Source organism: Parasteatoda tepidariorum, chromosome 10 (assembly GCF_982258835.1).
Source record: "Parasteatoda tepidariorum strain Cologne lab strain chromosome 10, Ptep-v5.0, whole genome shotgun sequence".
NCBI lineage: Eukaryota > Metazoa > Arthropoda > Arachnida > Araneae > Theridiidae > Parasteatoda > Parasteatoda tepidariorum.
In genome coordinates this window covers 96,265,150-96,290,319 of record NC_141764.1, presented here as the reverse complement: position 1 = coordinate 96,290,319, position 25,170 = coordinate 96,265,150, and the positions used below count along the sequence as shown (strand labels likewise).

Here is a 25,170-nt window from a genome sequence, read left to right as displayed (position 1 = left end):
TTAAAATAACTTACGCTTTCATGTTATGACCTATAGCAGTATAACCTTTGTGTTTCACATCAAGCAACTAAGAGCAAAAATCGTGACAGACTGTATAACCTTTAAAAACATATCCTGTGCCATGTGCTGTTTGGGCTACTGCTAAATTCACAATATGTTCTCCAGTAGATTGATCCGATCCGTTTCAAAGTCAAAAAAGATTAATTTTTCAGACGGGGGTTTGGGATCAATTTTTTTCAAGAAACACCTATGTTGTTCAGCACTCACAAACTGTTTACATGAGGGACATTTAGTGGTGTAACATTTATGAGAAGAAATAAAATGCGTTCGCCTTTGTATCACTTTATGGCATGTACCACACTGTTAAACCTGAAAGCATAAAAAATATCTAATGAAATAAAATATAATTTAAAAAAAAACTATACGAACAGAACTATATCATTGTACACAAACAGTAATAATTACAAAAGATAGAGAAAAAAAAGGCCTAAACTTACTTTGTCACACAGAGATAATTTTTGATTTCCAGTTTTGCTCTTATGGGCATCAAAACAATTTGTTGATTGGCACATGCGATTACAGTCCGGACACCTTTTATTAGTGTTATCTTTTGGACATTTATGATCTTCTCTTTTACTGTACAGCTTGTTCGCACTTTTCACAGTAGAAGTTGGAGGCATAAAAACCAGAGAGACTCTTGATCACATCATAATGATTATTACGCAGCCATGTGATCCGGCGGGGTCTACACACAGTATCATCCTTATATGAAACCTAATTATTCCTTTAGATCATAAAATTAATATTATAAAACTTGGTTTTAGATTAAGTAATTGTAAATGTGTTAAAGTTAGTCGGTGATATTTTGAAAAACAAAATATGAAAACTAAAATATACTGAATAATATGATGGTGGGCTATAGCGTACACTTTCACGCAACACAAACCTTCATCTGTTGGTATGCTCAAAATAGAGCTCTTTTTAATCCATCAATCTTAACGCAAATTACGCGATAATGTCTTCCTCCTCCGATGTTTCGCAATACCGTAATAACGTCTATTAAAAACCCGTTATCCAACTCAATTGCAGTCTTTGACTGTAGGACTTTCAAGACGGTAGACAAAATCTTCACTATCATGTCCTTGCACGGCATCAATGTGGTTGAAATCGGCTTATCGAGTCCATCGGATTGAATACATATTCTTATCAAATCGTCGGGTTTTAAGTTCCTACAAACTTTCTTTAGTATCTGGTAGAATAGTTCACGAACTAAATCTTCCGACATTTCCACAAAAGGAGCATTCCTAAATACGTCGGGAAGTTTTTCTTGGTTGATGACTAAACTTCATCACCTCTATATTTTTCTGTCCTTCTAGATACTTGTTGAAGGAATATAGCACTGCTTAACTAAAAAAATAATAATTATAAATTACAGTATTTTTAAAAATGCATAAACAGGGTACAAAATTGAATGACTGATATTATAGAATATTCAAAAATACTCACATTAGTCATATCAGAAGGCTCGTGTTCTATATAAGCTGACCCACTGTTGGAAGGTCCTGGTCGTGTCAGCTTAAATAAATAAAAAATTATGTTAAAGTTAAAATATAATGATATAAATTTAAAATAAACAATAAGCAACAGAAAATAATAAGTTAAGAAATAAACAGAAAAAATATTTGCAGAATAAGTCATTACCTCAAAACCCGATCCCACTTGATAATATAGGGATAAGATTCTAAACACCTGTGTTGCTTCTGCAAAACCTTGCGAGTGATCCCCAATTAAATGCTCCTCGTCTTCCAGAAATTCTTGCATGAATTCTCCCAAAAGCTAAAATTAGAGTTAGTGATTGAAAAAAAATATTTATGTCAAATAACAATTAATATTCTTTAACAAACAAAAATTATACAACTATTACCTCATCATCTGATTCATTAAATTCAAAACCTGTTTCACTAAAATCCGTTCCATCATCATCATGCTATATAAAAAAAAAATAATAATTCACTATCTTTATAAATAAAGTTAACAAAATAAGTTTAGTAAATTAATTCAAATATACAAGTATAAAAATAACTTTGCGAGTTTTATAAATAAGAAACAGTTAACTACATATATGTAATTGAACTTAAAAATTAAGTAAAAAAAAATAAAATCACAACTCAAAGATAAATAAACTCAATAGTATACGTTAACAAAGTTCAACAACGTACTTTTGATCATGCTGAAAAATATAATAAATAGTATGTAAATTATTAATTAATTAATAAAATATAAACTACGAATAATTAAACTAAAGATGCTTCACTTAGTTTTGACAATATAGAAAAATTTATTTAATAAGTAAAATATAAAAAGCTTAAAGATGGAACATAAATAAAACTTAACATGCTTCATATACTTTTGAAGAATATAAGGAAATATTAAAATTGTTAAATAAAAAGAATTAATTTAATATAGAAAATGTTTAATAAAATAATGAAAGGAATATTACTTACTTTTTTTTCAGAATCTGTTGTTCGCTTATACATGGCTGGTAATCCAAATTTTAGGTAACCCGCTTAATACGCAAATCGATAATTTAAAATAACAACAAAATATTTCTATGCAAAAAATTACAACCACAGCATCGGGAATTATGTTTCCAACATAATTGGCATCCGTGAAGCAGCTCTATATATACTGATTATTATCAACACTATTGCTCATAGAAAAGCTCTATATGTTCTTCTCATATATATGTATATAGATAAACTATATCCTTACAGTTGTGATTAACTAATAAAATACAGATAAAACTCAAAGCAGGCGGAGATCTATATTGTTAAATTTTGTGAGAAATATTAATAATCCCACGCTCAATAATCAGTGATATACTTTAAATTCTCACTTATTGATAAAATGTTCCCCACCGGATAAAACTTAAATGTCACAAAGTAAGATTTATCTTCTTAAATTTCATGAGAAATCCATGCTCTGTAATCAGTATGAAGCACTATGTTATACTTTACATTATGACTAATTGATAAACGTGGATAAACCCCAAACGTCCCAGACAGAAATTATCGGTGAAAAATTTCGTGAGAAATAGATATCGTTTAAATAGAAAGGCTATAGATACTTTTTAAATGTACTCTTAATTTGAAAATAAAGTAAGTTATTTGCATTATTATAATACTAAATAATAAAATGAATGTTTTGAATATAAATGAAATTAAAGCGGCAAAATTTCCCATTACATGTTTCTTAGATTTAAAATAATTCATTTGAAATTTTAAGGAAATTTAATATATAATTTATAATATAAATATGTCGTTATTCATTTTCTAATAGAAAGTAAAATTAATTCAAATATTTTTTTCATGAGATAAAAAGAATAAGTATTTTAATATAATAATTAAATTATATTAGTTTATAAATTATAAGTTTAAAGATGAAACAAGTTTATTATTGTATTTAAAAATATAATTGAATAAACACCGTTAGATATATTGTTATGTATTAGTTTTTTAATTAGATAATAATTTTTTCAGAAAAATAAATATAAGATTTATAAAATTTATATTTCTTAAATATCTATAATAAGGTATGTACCTACCTTGGGAGCACTTTTTTTTAAATATTTAAAATTTTATTGCAACACTAATTTTTTTTTTTGTTGAAATAGGTTATAAAACTATAAATTTAAACATAATTTAACTGAAAAATTTTTTTTTTTCATTTCAAATTATAGGTCATTTTTAACAAAAATTTGCATTTACGCTAGACCTTCTAAAACAAATTCGAATAAAGATAAGTCAATAATATTTATACAGCATCTTACTAACATATAGAACTGTGTCGTGAACTAAAAGATTTGCAGTACCCCAAAGAGTTATTGAAATATTTCAAATTTAGTACAAAAACTCATTTTTTTCTTTTTTTTTCAAACAAAAATTATTTAAATTAAAAATGTAATACTGAAAGCTTAGATTTTAGTTCACAACATAGCTAGAAGTGCATTAAACATTTTAGCAAAATTTTATTTCAGTATCTTAAAAATATTTAGAGAAAGAACATTTCTTGCACACAAAAATAACGTAAAACTTAGTTTCTCAGAAAATGCATTTAAAGAATTCAAAGCCAAAAAAAAAAGCTTTCAACCAACTTTAGATTTTTTAAACTCCCCATATTTGTAAGTCAAACCCTCTTTAGCTTCATTTTTGACTTTTTGCTTTTTTCTAAATAATTTCGTAGAAGGCAATGATTGTCGTCTCGACTTTCGAATTCCCTCGTTGTCGAGCATCATATAGTTTTCAAGCATCAATGGATAAACTGGTACATTTAAACATTTAAAAACAGGCAACAGTCCTAAATATCCATTGTTAAACAGTAAAACTGCAATATGTGCACCTAAAAGCAAAGTTTCTTGTTGCACAAAAGTTTCTTTTGGCAAAATACTCCACAAGAGGTTATTGAAACACTCATTGTTGTTTTGCGTTAAGCCATGTAAGCATTTTTTTAAGCAACTCTTTATCACAAAGTTCTAAATACGTTGATTTTAATTACTAAATCTGGAAGACCCTGTGATTTTTCTAAAAAATTCTTTCCCTCACATAAAGCTCGTTTATATCTGCACCAGCTGTCACTCCCTGCTGGACACTGCCCATGCATAGGCTTCTTATTACTAGAGCAGCAATGAAAAAAGGCAGCTATAATAGCTGACTGCATGTTTTCTAGACTACCAACGTTGCTGCGGATAGCAATCCCGTAATAGTTTTGCAGTTTATCAATAAACTTATCAGTAAGTTTACCTTTACCACTTAATCCTTAAGTATTTTTTTTTAAATTTTCTCAGACGTGAGCCTACTCTTTTCTGTATACGTCCTATACATTCTAATTTGGTGACTGTATTTTCCCCATAAATATTTTTCACTTGCATAAACGCCTTTGAGTCGCCATCCCCATAATATTCATTATATTGCAGATCTCATTTTGTCACTGATCTTTCAAAAATTCTAAATGCCCCAACTGCTTCCCTGTTTCCTGATGATCCTTTGTAATTGGCACATATATGGTCCCTTGAAATTTGCATTTCCACATATTTTCAATATTGCGTTACAACTTCTAAATATAAAATCTTTCCAGTATCCACTGAAATAGCTTGTTGGTAACTGGCAACCTCTTCGTTGCCAGTTACCATCTACGCTAACTCCACAAGTTTTAATTTCTTCTCCATGCTCATTTTTTTTTAAATCTTGTTATTTCTTTTGAAGCTGCTTTCACGTTTTCTTCAGAAACAAACTGCACAGCTTGCAATAAATCAATTTCATGGTTTCTGAAAGTTCTCTCGGCGCACCCGGGGCCCCGAGCCGGACCTGAGCATTTTTCCATTTCTCTCTTGCGACGGTCCTGTTTTGAGTTTCCGACTTTTTATCAAATATTTATAATGACCTAGTGAGCGAATGTTATTTCATTTCATTCAAAAACACTTTATCATTTACAGATCTTCAGATTTTTGTTTGTGTTTTACTGTTTTTGTCAGGTTTCCTGATTTATCATGTTTCACCTATTTATTTTAAGTAACCAATTTTTCTCTAAAGCTTACAGACTAACAACGTTAGCTTTTGCTGACCAGCACGTTTGCCGTGTGCTGCGTCTCGTAAGGAGGAAAACGGGAGCCTGGAGCTACCTGTCTGCTCGCTCATACGAGTGTGGCGCCCAAGGGGGCATTTCAATCTCGGAGTTGGTAGACTGCGTACTCTTTGGCCCGAGCTTCACTGTAGACGAGTGGAAGGAGGTTAGGTCCCCCTCCCTTTCAACCGGCTGGTAGGGCATGCTTAGCATCCTGCTAGGGACTAGCGCTGCATAAGGAGAGTGCCCCTGAACTCTGATAGTTTTGGCGGATACACACTCCCCTGGTGTAGTACTATATCTGACACTACTCTGGGCAGAGCACCGAGGCTGAGGTGTTCAGAGCCGGTGTTTCTACCCCCCTTGTTGGGCTCGGTGGTGGGCGTGAGAGTGTTCAGACGAAAATTATCTATTGCTATGGTTTCAACTGGTGTTTCACCCAGTCTCAACAAATATCCACCTAGATTTGATCTTTCCAAATGTCCAAACTTTGATGCTGCAAAATCTAGATTCTTAATACTTAGCTCACCAGAAAAGAAACTCTCCACCATGTCCCCATTTATAGTACAAAAATTTCTAGAATCACAAATAGGAAATCCGAAAAATGTGCGTCAAATGCCATCTGGCGATTTACTAGTCGAAACAGTTTCTAATAAGCAAACTATGTCTCTTCTGAAATCAAATAAAATAGACAATATTCCTATCATTGTAACTCCTCATAATTCTCTAAACATATCCAAAGGTGTTATCACTGTTAAATCTCTTCAAGACCTTTCTGTTACTGATATCGTTCAAGGACTCTCTAATCAAGATGTAATCGATGCTCGCCATATAACTATTAAAAAAGGCAATGACATTATAACTACTCAACACTTAATCTTGACATTTAACTCAGCCACGCTACCTACCGACATTAAAGTAGGCTATATCAATTGCAAAGTGAGACCATATATACCAAATCCATTGCGCTGCTTCAAGTGCCAGAAATTCGGTCACTCAACCAACAACTGCAGAGGAAAAGAAACATGTTCGCGTTGCAGTCAACCTAATCATACATTTAAAACCTGTACACTCCCTGAGCAATGCATAAACTGTAACGAACCACACTCTGCTAATTCTCGTCAGTGTCTGAAATGGAAACAAGAAAAACAAATTCTAAACATAAAGGTATTACAAAACTTATCGTATACTGAAGCTAAAGCTAAATTCCTGAATTCCCAGCCCCGACAAAATATTTCATATGCTGCCGCAGTTTCTAACACAAAAAGTACAAAATCTATTGGCATCCAATATGATATCAATGAAACAGAGCCACATAATGAAAAACTAAAAACTCTATCACCAAGACAAACAGCTAGCAAATCAAAAACAATATCTTCCCAATCTCATCGACAAACACAAAATATTGAAAAATCTATAACACCTTCACAAAGCACTTCAGAAAAACAAAAATACTTGAAATTGACTCCAAAATTAGTAAGTGTACTACAACAGAAACTAACCCAGTCTCCATTAGTTTCCAAACACAAATACATACCAAAAAGCAGGCAAAACAGATTTCATAAAAACAAACTAAAACAATCTAAAGATCAGCAAGAACATCAATGTTCCCAATCTGATGCAATGAGCACAGATGAAAATACTGTAGATGAACTTCCAAACCCACAAATGCAAATCGATGTAGGGTTGGATACTCCACCAAACCTCTGTCCGAAAAATACAAAACTTAAAATTAAAAGGTAATGGCCAAAATAATATCCTGGAATTGCAGAAGCTTTAACTCTACGAAACCCGACGTCATTGACATTATTAATAAATTCGCACCATGTTGCATTTGTATTCAAGAAACCTCCTTAAAGCCAAATCAAACAACCAAACTTCGCGGCTATAATGTAATTAGAAAAGACAATACAGACAATAATAAAGCTTGTGGTGGAGTCATGATCATGACTTCCATTGTATATCCATCCCATACAATCACAATTAACACTCATTTACAAGCAATTGCTGTTCAAATTTCCATTCAATTTCTGCTTACAGTTTGTTGCATTTACCTCCCTCCTCGAGATAACGTGTCTCAAACTGATTTAGATAACTTGATCTCTCAACTTCCGCAACCCTTTATAATATTGGGAGATTTTAACGGCCATAGCCCTATTTGGGGAAGCTCTGATTCCAATAGTAGAGGACTCATAATTGAGAAATTTATTGACGATCATCGCTTATGCATTATGAATACAGGAGAAAACACTCATTTCCACGCACCTTCACGATCATTTCACGCCATAGATCTAGCTATCTGTAGTCCATCTCAACTTCCATACTGGTCATTTCATGTGCATGACAATCTCTTCAATAGTGACCATTTTCCTTTAATACTTACTCATACCGCCTTCAATAATTACCAAATTCCCAGAACTCCTCGACTTAAGATGAACACCACAAATTGGACTAAATTTATATCATGCATACAAGTCGATGAAGATTTGATAAATCAAGCTAGTATTAATAATGCAGTTGAATATTTCACAGACACATTACTTGAAGCAGCTAAACAAAGTACAAAAATGTCATCACATAAATTGCCAAAACATCCAAAACCGTGGTGGAATGATGATTGTCAGCAAGCACAAAAGGAACAAAAACGACAGTGGCAAGTTTTCCGCAGACACCCTACTATAGATAACCTCATTGCATTTAAAAAAGCTCGCTCCGTAGCTCGTAGAGTTCGACGGAACGCCCAAAATATATCCTGGAAAAAGTACGTTAATTCCATAACATATAATACACCCTCTAACATTATCTGGAATAAAATTAAAGCAATATCCGGTAAATACACTCAGCATAATATTCCAATCCTCAAAAGTAATAATGTAACTTTCTCGCACATTCCAGATATTGCAAATGCTCTCGCCGATGCTTTTGCTAAGGTCTCTAGCTCATCTAGTTATCAAGAACCATTCGCCACAACAAAAAGAAAGAGTGAAAAAATTAAATTAATGCCTAAGAACTCAAACAGTGATTATGATAAACCTTTCACACTTAATGAAATTCAATATGTTTTAAAAAACACCCATTCAACAACGCCTGGTCCCGATGGAATTCACTACTCTATGTTACAGAATCTACCAAATACAGCCTTAAACCAACTTCTGCAATTATATAATCGCATATGGACAGAGAGAATTTTCCCCCAAAACTGGTCGACAGCATTTGTGATTCCCATTCTCAAGCCTGGAAAAAATCCCGAAGAGACCTCAAGTTATAGGCCTATCGCACTAACAAGTTGCCTTTGTAAGATGTTCGAAAAAATGGTCAATCGACGTTTAATCTCTTTCCTTGAAACCCGACACTGCCTTACTCAATATCAAAGTGGCTTTCGCAGAGGGCGAAGCACTATTGATAATTTAATTAAATTAGAAACTGATATTCGCCTTGCCTTTTTAAAAAATCAACATTTAGTTTCAGTTTTCTTTGACATGGAGAAGGCCTACGACAGAACGTGGCGCTACGGAATACTTCGGGATCTTATCAATTGCGGTATAGATCTGCTACAAACCCTTTCTCTCTGTCTATACCATACCAAGATATAAAAACACACGTACGACAGCTTACAAAGTCTCTATGGTTGCAGCAGTGGGATCTCCAAATTAATAATAAATTGCGCGCTATAAAAATTGATTTAGATCCATTGCCTGTGCTACGTAATCGTAGGGCAGACGTCAAACTTACTCGTCTTCGAATTGGCCACACTCGATTGACCCACCTTCACTTGCTGTTTGATGAACCCTCTCCTCACTGCAATACTTGCAACGTTTTACTCACAATCCATCACATTTTAATTTATTGCCCATGTTTTAACCGTCATCGTTTAACCTTTTTTGGTAGTTCTATTTTAACACTGCAGGATTTGTTAGGTGACTGCCATCATCCTAACATTTTTGCGTTTCTACGCGCAATTGGTCTCTTATACTGTATATAACAGTTTTTATCCTATTTACAATTTTATGTGTCTTTATTCAGCTTTGAATGCAACTGTTTTATGATACTTAACTACATTTAAATTTTATCTTGTTTTACTTACTCTTGAATGCGTTGGTTTCGTTGTATTCAGTTTTATAAATGCCGTGTGATTTTGATGGGGAAAACTTGTAGTATACATCTACTTAGGATTTTATTTTAAAACCGTTTGTTTGGCGCAGCATGTCCTTCTGTGGACTTTGTGCCATTAAACCCAACATTCAATTCAATTCAATTCAATTGCGGTATAGGTGGAAATATGTTTCATTTTATTGAAAACTTTTTATACAACAGAACTTTCAGAGTAAAAATTAATTCAATTTTATCTGACATTTACCCTCAGGAACAGGGAGTTCCCCAGGGAAGTGTATTAAGTGTGACGCTTTTCATTTTGAAAATAAACGGCATTTTAAATGAACTTCCTGCTTCAGTTTATGGCGAGTTATTTGTGGATGACTTCCGCATTTCATGCCGATCAACAAATATGTCACTCATTGAACGACAAATGCAACTGGCTGTAAATAAAATTTTAAAATGGGCAAATGAAAATGGTTTTACCTTCTCATCTCAGAAAACTCATTGTGTGCATTTTTGCCGCAAACGTGGTCTTCACCCCCATCCCGAAATCACTCTAAATAACATCGTCATTCCGGTTTTCGAAGAAACAAAATATCTGGGTCTGATTTTTGATTCTAAATTAACCTTCAAGCCACATATTAATTATATCAGGAAAAAATGCTCTCAATCATTAAATATTCTAAAAGTCCTCACAAATTGTTCTTGGGGTGCTGATATGGACTCAATGATTAAAATTTATCGTGCAGTTATACGCTCGAAACTAGACTATGGCATCCCTATATATTCATCAGCTCGTCAATCTGTTTTAAAATATCTGGATACCATCCATCATCAAGGTCTAAGAATCTCATCAGGTGCATTTAGAACCTCACCAGTTGAAAGTCTGTATGCGTTGTGTTCTGAGCCATCTCTTCATTTTCGTAATCTTAAACTTTCATTGGATTATTATTTTAAAATTAAATCGAGTCTAAATCACCCACTGTATTCAAGTATTACTGACCCACAGTACGTCACTCACTTCTCTTCACGGCCCTCTTATATTCCTTCATTTGGAATTAGAATCATCCGCATTTTAAATGACCTTAACATTTTAAATTTCCATGTTTTTACTAATACAGAGACAATTCCACCCTGGGTTGATCTTTCAGTTTACATTTTAGATGTTTTTAATAATTTAAAAAAAACTGACACGAGCTCAAGTATTTTTATTCAAAAATTTTATGAACATCGTAATGATTATGTTGATTTTATACCGATTTTTACAGATGGATCTAAGCACGATAATCATGTTGGTTGCGGTGTAGTCATAGAAAATTTGACTATATCTGAACAGTTATATCATGACTCATCAGTTTTCACTGCGGAATGTTATGCTATTTTGTTATCACTTAATTTTATTTCAAACCAAACTTACCGTAAGTGGATTATCTATACAGACTCTTATAGTTTCATTTCAAGCTTTTCTCACATTGGAAAAAGCCCCATATTGCAGAAAATTCAAAGTCGCTTCACAAAATTATGTGGTGAAAATTACAGTATTCACTTTTGCTGGATACCGTCCCATGTTGGCATACACGGGAATGACCGCGCTGATACCGCGGCTAAAACCACTCAAAACGTATGCAGGAACCTCTTAACACCTTTGGATCTGAAACGAATATGTAAATTTGCAATACAGCTGGCTTGGAAACAACACTGGAGCAAACAAAAAGACAATAAAATGCACGAAATTTTTCCCTCTCTAGAAGACCACAAATTAGTATCCGTTGATCGCAAAACCAAAGTTATAATTAATAGACTGCGTATTGGTCATTCCCGTTTCACCCATAAACATTTACTGACTGCTGATCCTGCACCTTGTTGTTCTCTATGTCAAGTCGACATAACAATTAAGCATGTTTTAACCAACTGCAAACGATTCGAGCACTTGAGGAACAAACTCTTTGGCAGCTCTTACCCTGATCTTAAATCCTTAATCGGTGACCCTATACATCACAACCTTATTACGTTTGTTAAAAAAATAGGACTATACTCCCTGCTTTAAAAATAAAGTATTCTTTAACCTAGTGGCTGGCGCAGTATAGCCATGTCTGGCTCTTGTGCCAATAAACTTTAATCAACCAACCAACCAACTGAAAGTTCTCTTAGAAACATATGGTAAATTCAGAATCTACAACAACTTCTTTCCACCAATAAATCCTCTACCAATTAGTCGTAATCCGAACAACAACAAAGTATTTAAGGGGCTTTTTTTACTTTCCTTGGGGTTGACGCAAATGTGGTGGTAAATCCACAGTTACATACTAAAGAAAAGTTCGAACTAAGTCCTTCTCTAGAGTCCTCGGTTAGTTTCAATTCTGTTGTAAAACAATCTGGACAGCAAAGAATAGAAAATATAGAAATTGAAGTTTAAATATCTATAATTCTATTGCCCTTCATCTCTTCAGAGTAGGATTTATGAACCATAGATACTTCAGTACTATTTAATTTTGATAAACTTGCAGTAACTAAATCCATATTTTCACTAGAATCCAGTTTAGATGAGCTTGCAGTACAAACCATGCTGCTATTTTTTTGAGTGAAACGATTTCCACAAAATCTACGCTTTTTAGTTTTTGATGATCTTGCTTTCGCCATTTACGATGAATTATAAAGTAATTAAACTTTAAAATAAAGCAAAATTCAAGTAGAATAAAAAAATTAGAACACAAATATCGCAAAAAAAATGTAAACAACTAGTAGAAAAAAATTTTGCCGTTTTGTAACTAGAAATTAAGTAAGAAACTGATGCCAGATGCAAATAAAACATAAATAAATAAATTAAGGAAACTTCAAATTATATATTTTACGACCCTTCAAATGCACACTTCCGGTATCGAAAATTTAACTTCCGGTTTATTAGTTACGCGATAACTTTGCTTCAAAATATCGTAGAAGCAGAAAAGAAGCATTTTTTCAAACCTTAAAGTTCAAACTATAAATCAAGATCTAGGAGTTCCCTTGTCTTCTGGGTTCAAAATTGACAAGACTACAGTGATAGTCGTAAATCCGAACGACTGTGATAAAATAAAATCTACAATTCATAAGTATCTAACCTTATAAAATAATATTCATTGATTTAAAAATTAATATTCCATTAATTCTAATACTTTTAGTATTCACAGTAGACATACTTAATAAATACAATTATTATTTTAATATTGAATCAATATATTTAAAAGGTATTAATTAATATTGATTAGGTTAATAATTATTTATATCAACTATATTTATATTATAAAATAACTAAAATCAAGAGTTATTAATATATTCTTTTTCTAACATTTAAGTATAGATGTAGCCACTAGAGTAAATATACGTCATAAATAACTATCGTTGCCTCCCTCAAAAGAGTAATAAATGAAAATAATATAAAAAAACGAAACTAGAGTCAAAACCGAAACTAACACTACAGGCGGGCAGAAATAAACAACTACCGGTTTGCGAATGGGCCGAAATAAGCACCCCTTGACTTTCCACGATGACGTCACTTCCGTCGCACCAACCGCACTGTATGCTACTTATATATATATATATATGGGGGGGGGGTTCGAGGAGTGAACAGTTTTTTCTATGATTGAAATATTTAATAATAAAATGAATTCTTACAGTAAGTTCTTACAGCCGTCAAATTAGAAACTTCAGTCTATTTATGGACAGATTCAATGATTGTGCTTGCATGGATGCAAAAAGACCTAATTGATTTAAAGAAGTTTGAAATTATATATAGCTCTTAAGAATTCAGTAATTCCCCAATCAGTTATTTTCTCAGCAGCTTAAAAGCCACAATGAACTGCATTGATTGAGTCCACAACTTGCAGGTTCTAAATTAACCAGGTCTATGGGTGAAGACTTTAAATCATCACGTAAATTTCTATGACTATTAAATTTACATCCGGTCCATTCATTGACACTAATATAAAATTATTTTTAAATCAATTCCAGATAGTCCTTCCAAGAAGTATTTTAAAATATCTATTGTACTTGAATGTCCCAGGAACACTGAAGTTGGGTATCTTGTGAATACTTCATTTTTTTTACTATCCCGATATCTCCCTGAAAAGTTCATCTCATTAGATTGTGAAATGTTATTTAAGCTCCCATCAAATGAAATAACATGATGACTGCGAGTGTTTAAGGTTTTTAAAAGTTCATTTTCAATATAGGGTCCAAAACCATGTGTTATACTGTATGCAATTTCGGTTTTTTCTAATTTCATTTTATCAACAAATTAACTTTCCGAAAATAACGATCTACAAATTTTTAGCCGTCTTGATGCACTTCTAAAAGATAGGTGTTCTTTTACAGTTAAGAGGTTCCAAAATATTTCAGCTTTGGTTACAGTGTAAGGAATTAAAAATTTTGCTCTAAATGGTTTAATTTTAATTGGCCACTCTCTTCAAAAGCGTTTGTTCCTTCAATTGTTACACATGATGAATTATTTTCAAGATTTTTCTGATTCCTTGTGGAAAGAAAAAAAAACTTTTACTTTCAGAGAGGATGAAGCTGTAACAGCTCCTTTATAATTCGTTCCTTTTGTGTGACTAAGCACAGCTTGCATCCCCATGTTGCTAAGAATAAATGACGATTTGCAATATGCTGAAAATTTATCAGGCAACGCATCTATTACATACAGCAATCAAAGTAAATTAGATCTTTTTTTATGATTAGGAGATGATGACGACATGCTTGTACAGTGAAGGCTGGAAATATATAGCAGTTGGGTTGAGTTGTTGCGCAAGTCGATTTGTTCTGAAGATTAAAAATACACCGGCACTTAGTTAATTTGTTGATTATATGAATTGTAAAATTTAAAAATATGAGTCTATAAAGAATTAGAGAATTTTAGAGTCTAATTATTCTTTTCCCCACCAAAGATTTAGCCTTTTGACTGGTCTGCGTTGACGAGTTGATCATCCTAATTGAGTAAGCTGGTCTCACTTTCTTTAAGTAGAAGATGTAGAAACATCAGATGACGTTGAGTCAGGATTTAGTCTTAACACTCTATTATCTACATAGCTCTCCTAGAATAGCAACCAAACATGCATATCTTTTATCATTGTTGTGTCTAAAACAGAAAAATTTAATTTTCTATTCCAAGCTCTATGTATATACATAAACGATAGTGAATCTCATTCCCTAAAAACTCTCTGAAACGCAGAGTCAATTGTCTTATTTGTTTTAATATTTGATACCTGTTAATCTTTATCTCTCTTTTATTCTAGCAAAGCACGTCATTATCTCTTTTTCTAATTTACTAACTGCAAAACCACACCCATATTCACCTTGGACCAATAAATTAAGTAAATAAAAATGATCATTAGTTTTAGCGTAGAATCAATACATAAAATTTAGTTAGTATTAATTTTCAGCATTTCTTTTTGTTGGGCTTCTAGCAAACCTAAAACTAATGAATCATGTGGGGCGCAGCATGTCCTCTTGTGGACTTTGTGCCACTAAACCCTTCATTCAATTCAATTCAGCATTTCTTGCATTCTTCAGCATTTCTTCAGAATCATGTGGTAAGTCAATTTTTTTAATTCTTGGAACCTTAAAAAATATCTCGAAATTGAGGTTTATACAACAGGACGGGATTATGTTTCCACTGCATCATATCATTTACCAAAAGATGATAGCCATTGCGTCACCTTTATGGAGTAATGAGGAGGTCTTGACAGTATCATAATAATGTTTTAATTTCTGGTTTATAAAAGGCGACTCTATTAAAGCGAAATTTTTACTATTGCTATTAAATTAAATAAAAAATGTTCTGCAAAATTTTCAGCTCTCGCCTTTGGATTTACTTTCACAAAAACATATAGAGTAAACACTCCTGTAAAGTTTTGGAATGGGAGTACCAGTTTCCTTGACCGCTCTTTCTTTTAACTTTTCTATCAATATACGTGATGCCAGTCTGTCCTCTCTGGACATATGATTGTGATATTCAGATCTTAAATCAAACATATCATTGTTTAACGTAACACGTGCAGCGCACGCACATTTCCAATATTGGGAACATCTCCAATGTGATGTCCTTTACTAGCTTCATCGAGTTGTAAATTTCATCCTCAAAGATTAAAACTCTTCCTCCTCTCTTTGAGGGCATGAAATGAAAAGTGTACTACGTAGCCATTTTAATGTAAAAAAAAATACTGAGAATAAATTTGACGATGATGTATTAAGATACTTATTAGTGCGAAATGCTAATATAACTTACTAAGTAACTTTCCTTAAACAATTACTTACAGACATCAATACTAGTCACTACTCATCTAGCATTTCGATTTATATAGCATGCGCAGCTAATCCGTTTGAAAGAGGAAAGGAATAGTTTACAAACATATTATTGACGATATTTTTGACTTCATATTATTGTGCCAAAAATCAATCTTATGTTAACCTGTAGTTTTTTTCGATGCAAGTATACCTGGGAGTCAGCCCCTTTCTGTCTGTTGGGATGGGGGTAAACACCACAAGAGACATTTTCGGTGTAACGACCCCATAAATTAATTAAATAAAAACGCTCATTAGTTTTATGCCTGGAATCCATGCATAAAATTTTGTTATTGTTAATTTTCAGCAATTCCTTTTGTTGGGCTGCCTGAAACCCAAAACAAATGAATCCTGTGGTAAGTAAATTTTTATATCCGTAAAACCTTAAACATCTCGAAATTGTGGTTTATACAACAGGGGCCCTATTACCAGCTTCACGGAATTAGATTCCGATCGAAATGAAGCTCTCGTGACGTCATAAATCCGTGAATGTCAGTTAGGCCGTATTACGAGCTCTTGATTCCGCTCGGAACTAAATTCCGATACGAAATAATTACGAATCCGATTCCGGCAGGTTTAAGAGAAGCGAAATCAAGATTCCGATAAGAGTTCGTTTATTTTAGTGATCAAAATGGCGCTGTTTTCTGTCATACAACTAGCTATTGCTGAAGAGAGTGATCGAAACACCATTAAAAGAAAGATCAATCGGCCTAAAAGATTTAAGGTTTTCCAATATCCAGACAATGAATTTAGAAGTCAATTTAGATTGACAAAAAATATTTGTGTCGAACTGATAGAAAAACTTCGGCCAGCGTTGGAGCCACTGACTTCACGCAGAAATGCTTTCTCTGTAGAAACTAAAGTAAGTACATAACTTTATTTTGTTCATTTATACAAGAAAATGAGTCCCTAGAATTTCTTAATTATCAGTTATAACTAGTTTTTATTCAACTTAAAACTTAAGTTTATAAAATTTTGAAACAAGTGATTTTGCAGTGATATTTATTATTATTTGACTTAGCTTTTTTTGTTTGGTTATTGTTCGATAAGTTAAAAAATCTAAAGCTTATTACAGTAATAAAGCATGGGGATAAAATTCTCATGATTATATATGCTTACAGCACTAGGTAAGCATTGGCGATTTTTTACAATGTAAGCAGATTGTAAAAAATCGCCAATACTCCAAATGGATTTTATACTTGCTAATTTAAAAAAATATGGGTAAATAAATGCCTTGCCGTAAATCGCAAAACGGAAATCTTTCCAAAATTTTTATATGTTATATTTCAGTTTAACTCCCTATATATTTTCTCTTTTTTTCTTTCACAAAATTACTTGCAATGAAAATAATTATTGACAACCTTTATTTTCCTTTTAATTGCATTTAGTGGTGGATATTAAAATCTGATAAAATTTACACATTTAATGCATTTATAACTTTAAAGATTGATTACGATAATAATTTTAAGATATATTAGAAATTCAATTCAGATTTCTTTTATATTCAAATAATTTTTTTCCTAACATTGTTAAAAAAGTTATGTTCATATTTTTTTGCATAGAACTTTTCAAATATTATTAAAGTTTGAAAGTTCCTTTTAAAATATATTTTAGAAGCTATTTTAAGTGATATTGATTTTAAAGATGTGATGTTGATTTTACTTGTGTGCTCATTTTTATGATTTGTTTTAGATCTTTTGTGCTTTAAGATTTTTTGCAACTGGGTGTTACCAGAAAAATATTGCCACAGACACTTGTGCAAGCATGACACAAGCAAGTGTCAGCAATTCCATAAGGAGTGTGACCATTGCAATTAATGAATTGATGTTTGAAGAATACATAAAATTTCCTGTCCTTGAAAGGTAAAAAAATCAAATTCTTGTGATACAGTACAGTAATATGTATACAGTAAATAGGCTTCAAAGATTAGAATAAGTATTCTTTGAACTTTTTGATTTTGTTGAGAAACATATAGTATTTTTCCTAACTTTAACACGAATGTAAATTAATATATATATTGAATTCTGATGGCTTCAATAAACATTATATGATTAATTATAAATACTAGAATAGGTTAATAACTAATACAAATGTTTGTAGAAAGCTGCATTATCTTTTATTAATTAAAAACTTATTTTCAGATCATTTATTTAGAAAAAGTTTGTAAATACAAGCAAGAACCCATTATTAAATACACATCAACTACCTTAAAAACAGCGTTGCTTTTCATGATTTATGTTAGGAATAATGTAATGTGATGTATTGTTTTTTTTTTCTTCCATTTCAATTTTTATAAATTTTTTGTACTGTTAAAATGTGTCGTATAAAGCAAATGAAACAATTAATTTTTAAAATTAAAGGAAAACATTAGCTGATTCAGTTTATTCATCTCTGACTTTGCATGTAGAAATCAATGTAAAAAAAAAAGAGTTATTATTAATAGTAAACCAATCTTTCAGTTAATGTAAATAACTGATAACATGCATTTGCTATTGTCAATTAGATCACAAAAGAAATTTGGCTGGTTAATGTAAAGAGTTCTCACATATTACTCATTTTGTCCAGCCCGTTCGGGCATTAATTGCAGTCAGATTTATTCAGTTGACTGTAACAGATCCTGTACACACACATTATATATATATATATATATATATATATATATATATATATATATATATATATATATATATATATATATATATATATATTGATCAGATATTATTATTTTTTTAAGTGTGACACCATGAACTTTCGAAATTGAGCACTCACTTAACTGTTAAACTTACTGCACACTCAGCGACTTATCCTAAATTAAATTGCTCTTGGGTTACTTCTTTTGGTATTTTGAGCTTTTGTTTATAAAAATACACCTTATACTGCTTTTGAAAGCTGCTTAAAAAATTTATTGAAAACACAGTGTTGAAATTTTGTTATTTTCTATAACACTAATTTTTAACTTTATTGTCTTGATTGAGTGTGATGTGTAGCATCTCCATTTATTCAACTTTATTTCAGTGAAAGAGAAATGTTGAAAAGAGAATTTTTCGAATACTCAGGTTTCCCGGGAGTGATAGGTGCTTTGGATTGCACTCATGTGGCCATTGTTGCTCCGCAGAATGATGGCAAGCATCTTGAGAAAAACTATGTGAATAGAAAGAATTTTCATTCTCTGAATGTTCAACTGGTAAGATGTTTCATTTTTGAATTAATAATATAAATATGATACATTAATTTAAATGAGTTAACATTTTATGCAAAACTTAAAACAGAGTTTCCAATCTACAAATTAGTCAAAGTAATTGACATGTAGGTGAGTGTCGGGTACCCCCGCTGTCAATTTCATATGTAAAGAATGTTTTTTCAATGTTTCTATCGAACATTAATTATTATATTAAAAAAAGATTATTTTCAAAGTTTCAAGTAGCAGCTGGTAACATAGTAAACAATGGTTTTGAAAATATGTTGAGTACAGTAGTCATGAAATTAAGAAAAATTGGTTGAATGTTTCAATTAAACTTTATTGTAATACTAAAAAAATAATTTTTTCTATACATACAGCATTAAAGTATGTAGTCTTAAGTTTAATTTGCACAAAGAAAGAAGTTTATATGTGAAAAATTGTTCGAGCAATTACAAATTTACAAAAAAATTGGATTTTGGGTAGCCCCGCTCGCATGAATGTCGGGTATCACTGCCCAATTTTATTTCTTTGGTAAATGTACGGTTGCAAAGATTTGCTTAAATTAAATTTTCTTTAAATATTTAATATAAATATATATTAATATTAAACTATATTAATATACATTAATAATAATAAAAAATATTACATTTGTTGTTATTAAATGATAGAATTCACTAAAAGTATAGAAATATGTAATAAACAAAATAATTTTGTGATAAAAATGATAAATGAGGTTCATCTATTGTCAATACATTGGTCATTTTCATTTACACCTGAAAAAATAGTCAAAAAACATAATTTTTGTAACTGGGACATTATACCCAGCACATTTTGAAAAGAGCTGAAAAACATGTTTTTTTAAATTTCTTTTTTTTTTAAGTTGAACTATTCTTTTTTTGGTTTATTCTTTTTGCATTATTTAATTAGATGATAAAACAATAGAAACATACAAAAATATTGATTATTACTCAATATTATGCAGAAATATAAGCAATACTCCTTAGGTGGGCGGGGCTTCCCGACTCTGCCCTATATATTGCTTCAATTATCTGTAAAATTTTATAAAATATATATTTTGCAGTTGCATCAGTAAAATTTTCTTTTTAATATTTATAACAGGTTTGCGATATGCATATGCAAATCATGAGCATTTCAGCCAGATTTCCTGGATGCACGCATGATGCATACATTTGGAAGATGAGTCTTCTGAGGGATTGGTTCATCGACAACTCTTCCAGATTAAAAAACACATGGCTTCTAGGTAAGTTGTAGAAAAATCTTTCATGTAAGCTCATTTAAAATAGATTTAGTTACTCTGGTATTTTAAACACTTCTCTATTTAAAAATCAATTGTTAATTTTTTATTAAAAAAAGCAATTAGAAGGTTTCAAAATATCATTTTTATTTCATAGATACTTAGAGCTCTTATTTAATGTTCAGAAACTTGGATCACCTCTTATTAAATACAGTCGGACCTCTATTTAACGAAGTCGCCAAATCCCGATAATAAGTTCGTTACCCAGAAAATTCGCTAAATAGAAAGTCTCCTTTTGAAATACTTAAACCGCATAAAGCAGGTTTTAAATTCATAAACACTAGACAAAATTAAAATAGCAATGGATACACCTTTATCTTGAAATCTGCATGGAATGCAAGAACAGAGCAAAATATTATCCAATACATGCTATATGTATTTTCAACTAAGAAAAGCTAAATTTATGTATAAAATTATATCTGCATTTAATTATAAAAGTAATGTTAAACATGCATTACCAAATGTGTTCTTAAGTTTAATTGCTACTGATAAAATCCGTTAATTTCCTTTGAGTTTTTCGCTTGAAATGCAAAAAAAAAGGGTGGGGGGGAAAGGGATTTTACTACATTCTCTAAAAGTTAAGTGGCTTCAAAAATCAATTAAAGGGCATTTCCCTCATAAAATGAGTTAACATGTTCTGAAATTTTACGGAAAATAGAGAAAGTGGATCTCACAGAAAAGTTTGTTAAATAGAAAATTGACTTCGGTATTCGGAAGTTATTTTACGAAGAAATTTCCAAAATGTTATTGGTTTCTCAAAAAGATTCGCAAAATAGAGAAATTCGTAAAAGGGAAGTTCGTTAAATAGGGGTCCGACTGTAACTATCTTATCAAATTGATTTTAAGTTATATAATAATTTTAAGACTTAGATGTACCATTTTAATCTTCGTATTAATTTCTTTATTTAGGTGATTCTGGCTATCCCCTAGAGCCATGGCTCATGACCCCTCTCACCGAAACATCTGTGGAGGAAGAAAATTACAATTTCAGGCACAGACTCGGGAGGAACATCATCGAGAGATGCAATGGGGTGTTGAAAGGAAGGTTCAGATGCCTCTTAAAAGAAAGAGTGCTGCATTACACACCAACAATTGCTGGCATGATTGTAAATGCATGTGCAGTACTGCACAATATGTGCATGAGAGATGGGTATCATATTACATATGATACCCTCTCAGAAGAGGACATGCCATTCAATACTGGTTTGCCGGCATGTGACGGTAGAAACGCGGTGAGAATTCGCGATAGAATTGTTACTATGTTGTAAATTGTTGTTACTATGAGAAAATTTATTTTTGAATAAAAATTTGTAATTAATTTTATATTTGTTTATTTACTAATTTCTCAAGTATTTTTATTCAAAAATTTTATGAACATCGTAATGATTATGTTGATTTTATACCGATTTTTACAGATGGATCTAAGCACGATAATCATGTTGGTTGCGGTGTAGTCATAGAAAATTTGACTATATCTGAACAGTTATATCATGACTCATCAGTTTTCACTGCGGAATGTTATGCTATTTTGTTATCACTTAATTTTATTTCAAACCAAACTTACCGTAAGTGGATTATCTATACAGACTCTTATAGTTTCATTTCAAGCTTTTCTCACATTGGAAAAAGCCCCATATTGCAGAAAATTCAAAGTCGCTTCACAAAATTATGTGGTGAAAATTACAGTATTCACTTTTGCTGGATACCGTCCCATGTTGGCATACACGGGAATGACCGCGCTGATACCGCGGCTAAAACCACTCAAAACGTATGCAGGAACCTCTTAACACCTTTGGATCTGAAACGAATATGTAAATTTGCAATACAGCTGGCTTGGAAACAACACTGGAGCAAACAAAAAGACAATAAAATGCACGAAATTTTTCCCTCTCTGGAAGACCACAAATTAGTATCCGTTGATCGCAAAACCAAAGTTATAATTAATAGACTGCGTATTGGTCATTCCCGTTTCACCCATAAACATTTACTGACTGCTGATCCTGCACCTTGTTGTTCTCTATGTCAAGTCGACATAACAATTAAGCATGTTTTAACCAACTGCAAACGATTCGAGCACTTGAGGAACAAACTCTTTGGCAGCTCTTACCCTGATCTTAAATCCTTAATCGGTGACCCTATACATCACAACCTTATTACGTTTGTTAAAAAAATAGGACTATACTCCCTGCTTTAAAAATAAAGTATTCTTTAACCTAGTGGCTGGCGCAGTATAGCCATGTCTGGCTCTTGTGCCAATAAACTTTAATCAACCAACCAACTATTTACTAATTTTTTTACTTAACTGTTAACAAATTAGCAATGTTTAAATTTCTTTATAAGCGATAGATGATGCTTCAAGTTAGCAACAAATACACAAATATAACTGCAGAATAAATTGTTACTAAAAAACCAAGAAAAATATACAGAAGTTTAGTAAATAACAGACTCGGAGCACAAAAATACTGAGCCAATCGAAGTGGCAGCATAAGCGACAAGAAAATTTGATGGATTTTGGTTACATCGAAATGTTTTATACCAAGTTTTTTTATTTGCATTAAGTAAGATATTACTTATAATTAACAATCAATAATATTGCATATAATTAACTGAAGGTTTCCAATACTATCTCTAATTTAATATGAATCCACATTATTCCTTTTAAATTTTAAGACTTTGTTTTATAGCTGTTTACGAACAAATAGAGCAAATTAACTTTCAGAATTATGATATAAACTGTTGTAACATATTAAAAAGCCTATCTATTAGATGTGATGTATATGAAAAATGCCCTAACAGTCTTAAAAAATACTTAAATTTTACTCTAGATTCCAATGCTACCTACCAAAAGCCAAGTGTGCTCATTATTCATAAAATATCAAAAACACTGGTAAGCACAAGGCAATGAAACATTTCACACTAAAAATTATCAAACTACTATATAATTTCATTTTAAAATAAGTACTAATGAAACAAATAAAGATTAGATAAAACTTTTATTGCCCAACACTTTGCATATATTTTCGAAAGCTATTGCCTTCCTCAGCTCAATGCCGTTTCTTTCTTCTGCGAGCCGATTGGCCTCTTTCAAATGTTCCGATATAGTCCTAATAGCTTCACCAAGTCACGTCGGTATACCAGGGAATGAGTTGGCTGATTCTGCAGCACGATCTGCAACTACTGAATTAACAATATCTGTACCATTCTCAGACATTAAACTTCATGTTCGGCAGCTCATCTCGTCCCTTTGGCAACAGCATTGGGACCTTCAAACTCAAAATAAACTCTATAACATCAAACCATATATAGATCCATTACCTGTATTGCGTCTACGTAATGCAGATGTAAAGCTAAATCGTCTCAGAATCGGCCACACTCGACTTACGCATATTCATCTGTTGTTTGGAGAATCTCCTCCCAAATGCGACTCTTGTAATGTTTTACTTACGGTTCATCACATTTTAACCATTTCTCCTTGTTTTAACCGACATCGTCTTACCCTTTTTAACAGCACTATTTTATGTAAGAAGGATTTCTTAGGTGAAATTCATCATCCTAACATTTTCGCATTTCTGCGAGTTATTGGCATTTTAAATTGTATATAACTGTTTTATCTGATTTTATTCACTCGTATTTCTTATTCATGAACCGTTTTACTTTAAATGTGTATTTTATAGAATTACGCTATTTATCGATTTTGATGAACTTTTTTAAAAATACGTTTCTTGAGATAAACAATTTTATTAGTCTCATTTAATTTATGACAATGAAATAATTGTGTGTAATTTACCATTAGATCTGAATCAACAAACTGTTTGGCGCAGCATATCCTCCTTTGGATCTTGTGCCATAAAACCTCTACATTCAATCAATCAATCAACCTAATAGCTTCATTGTTGCTCAATTGAGCTTCTATTAGACGCTCAGCTTTTTTAGGTGGGATTACGAGACCTCGGTTTCTCTTCCTTTTCAAAACCTGCCTCTTTGCCGAAACTTGTTCGTGTGCTGAAGAGGTCCCCGCCGCTCCAACAGGTGTTGGGGACTCCACGGGTGTCTCTGGCTGTAGCTTGGCTCAGCCACTGACTCAACTTCATCCAGACTGAAGTTTAATTCTACAAATGAATCTGAGGCAAAATTACTTCAATAGATTCATTGTCCTATAATATTAAAAATTCAATTAAAGAAAAGTAAAACAATATTCCAATGTTCTGAAAAATTGTCATTTGCAAAATCTACAATCTAATAAAACCACTTTCAATCAGGAATCACTTTCTAACAAAATCAATTCTGGACAATATTAAACCTTCAAGCAGTAATTTTTTAGATAAGAAGTAGCATGCAGAAACTTTATATTGGGTTTCTATCTAAAATAAGGAAAACTAATTCAGGGTGCAAAGCCAAATTATTCAACAAAAAATAAGCACTTTTTAAGTAATTTTCAAGCAGTCAAAAAAATATTTTTAAGCAATTTAAAAAATATCATAATTAGGCAGGGTTGGAAAGTTTTTGTCAGTTTTATTTTGTTTTAACTGTCATGTGTAAAAAAAAAAAAAAAAATAATAATAATAATAAATAAATACAAAAAAACTTCTGGCATTGTTTTAAACGATTGTCAAAAATCATGAAATTTTAAAGCTGACAATTTTTA

The 25,170-nt window shown here is 31.8% G+C and overlaps 2 protein-coding genes across 2 annotated transcripts; both read left to right on the top strand.

The window, feature by feature from the left end:
• Window positions 1-6,036: 6,036 nt before the first annotated feature.
• Window positions 6,037-7,362, top strand: LOC147803114 (uncharacterized). Its single transcript, XM_087152906.1, has one exon. The coding sequence runs from the start codon at window positions 6,037-6,039 to the stop codon at window positions 7,360-7,362; it is 1,326 nt and encodes a 441-aa protein (XP_087009032.1).
• Window positions 7,363-9,898: 2,536 nt separating this feature from the next.
• LOC147803113 (uncharacterized) lies at window positions 9,899-11,761 on the top strand. The gene has a single exon (XM_087152904.1). It carries the CDS (start codon window positions 9,899-9,901, stop codon window positions 11,759-11,761), a length of 1,863 nt encoding a protein of 620 aa, XP_087009030.1.
• The last annotated feature ends 13,409 nt before the right edge of the window (window positions 11,762-25,170 follow it).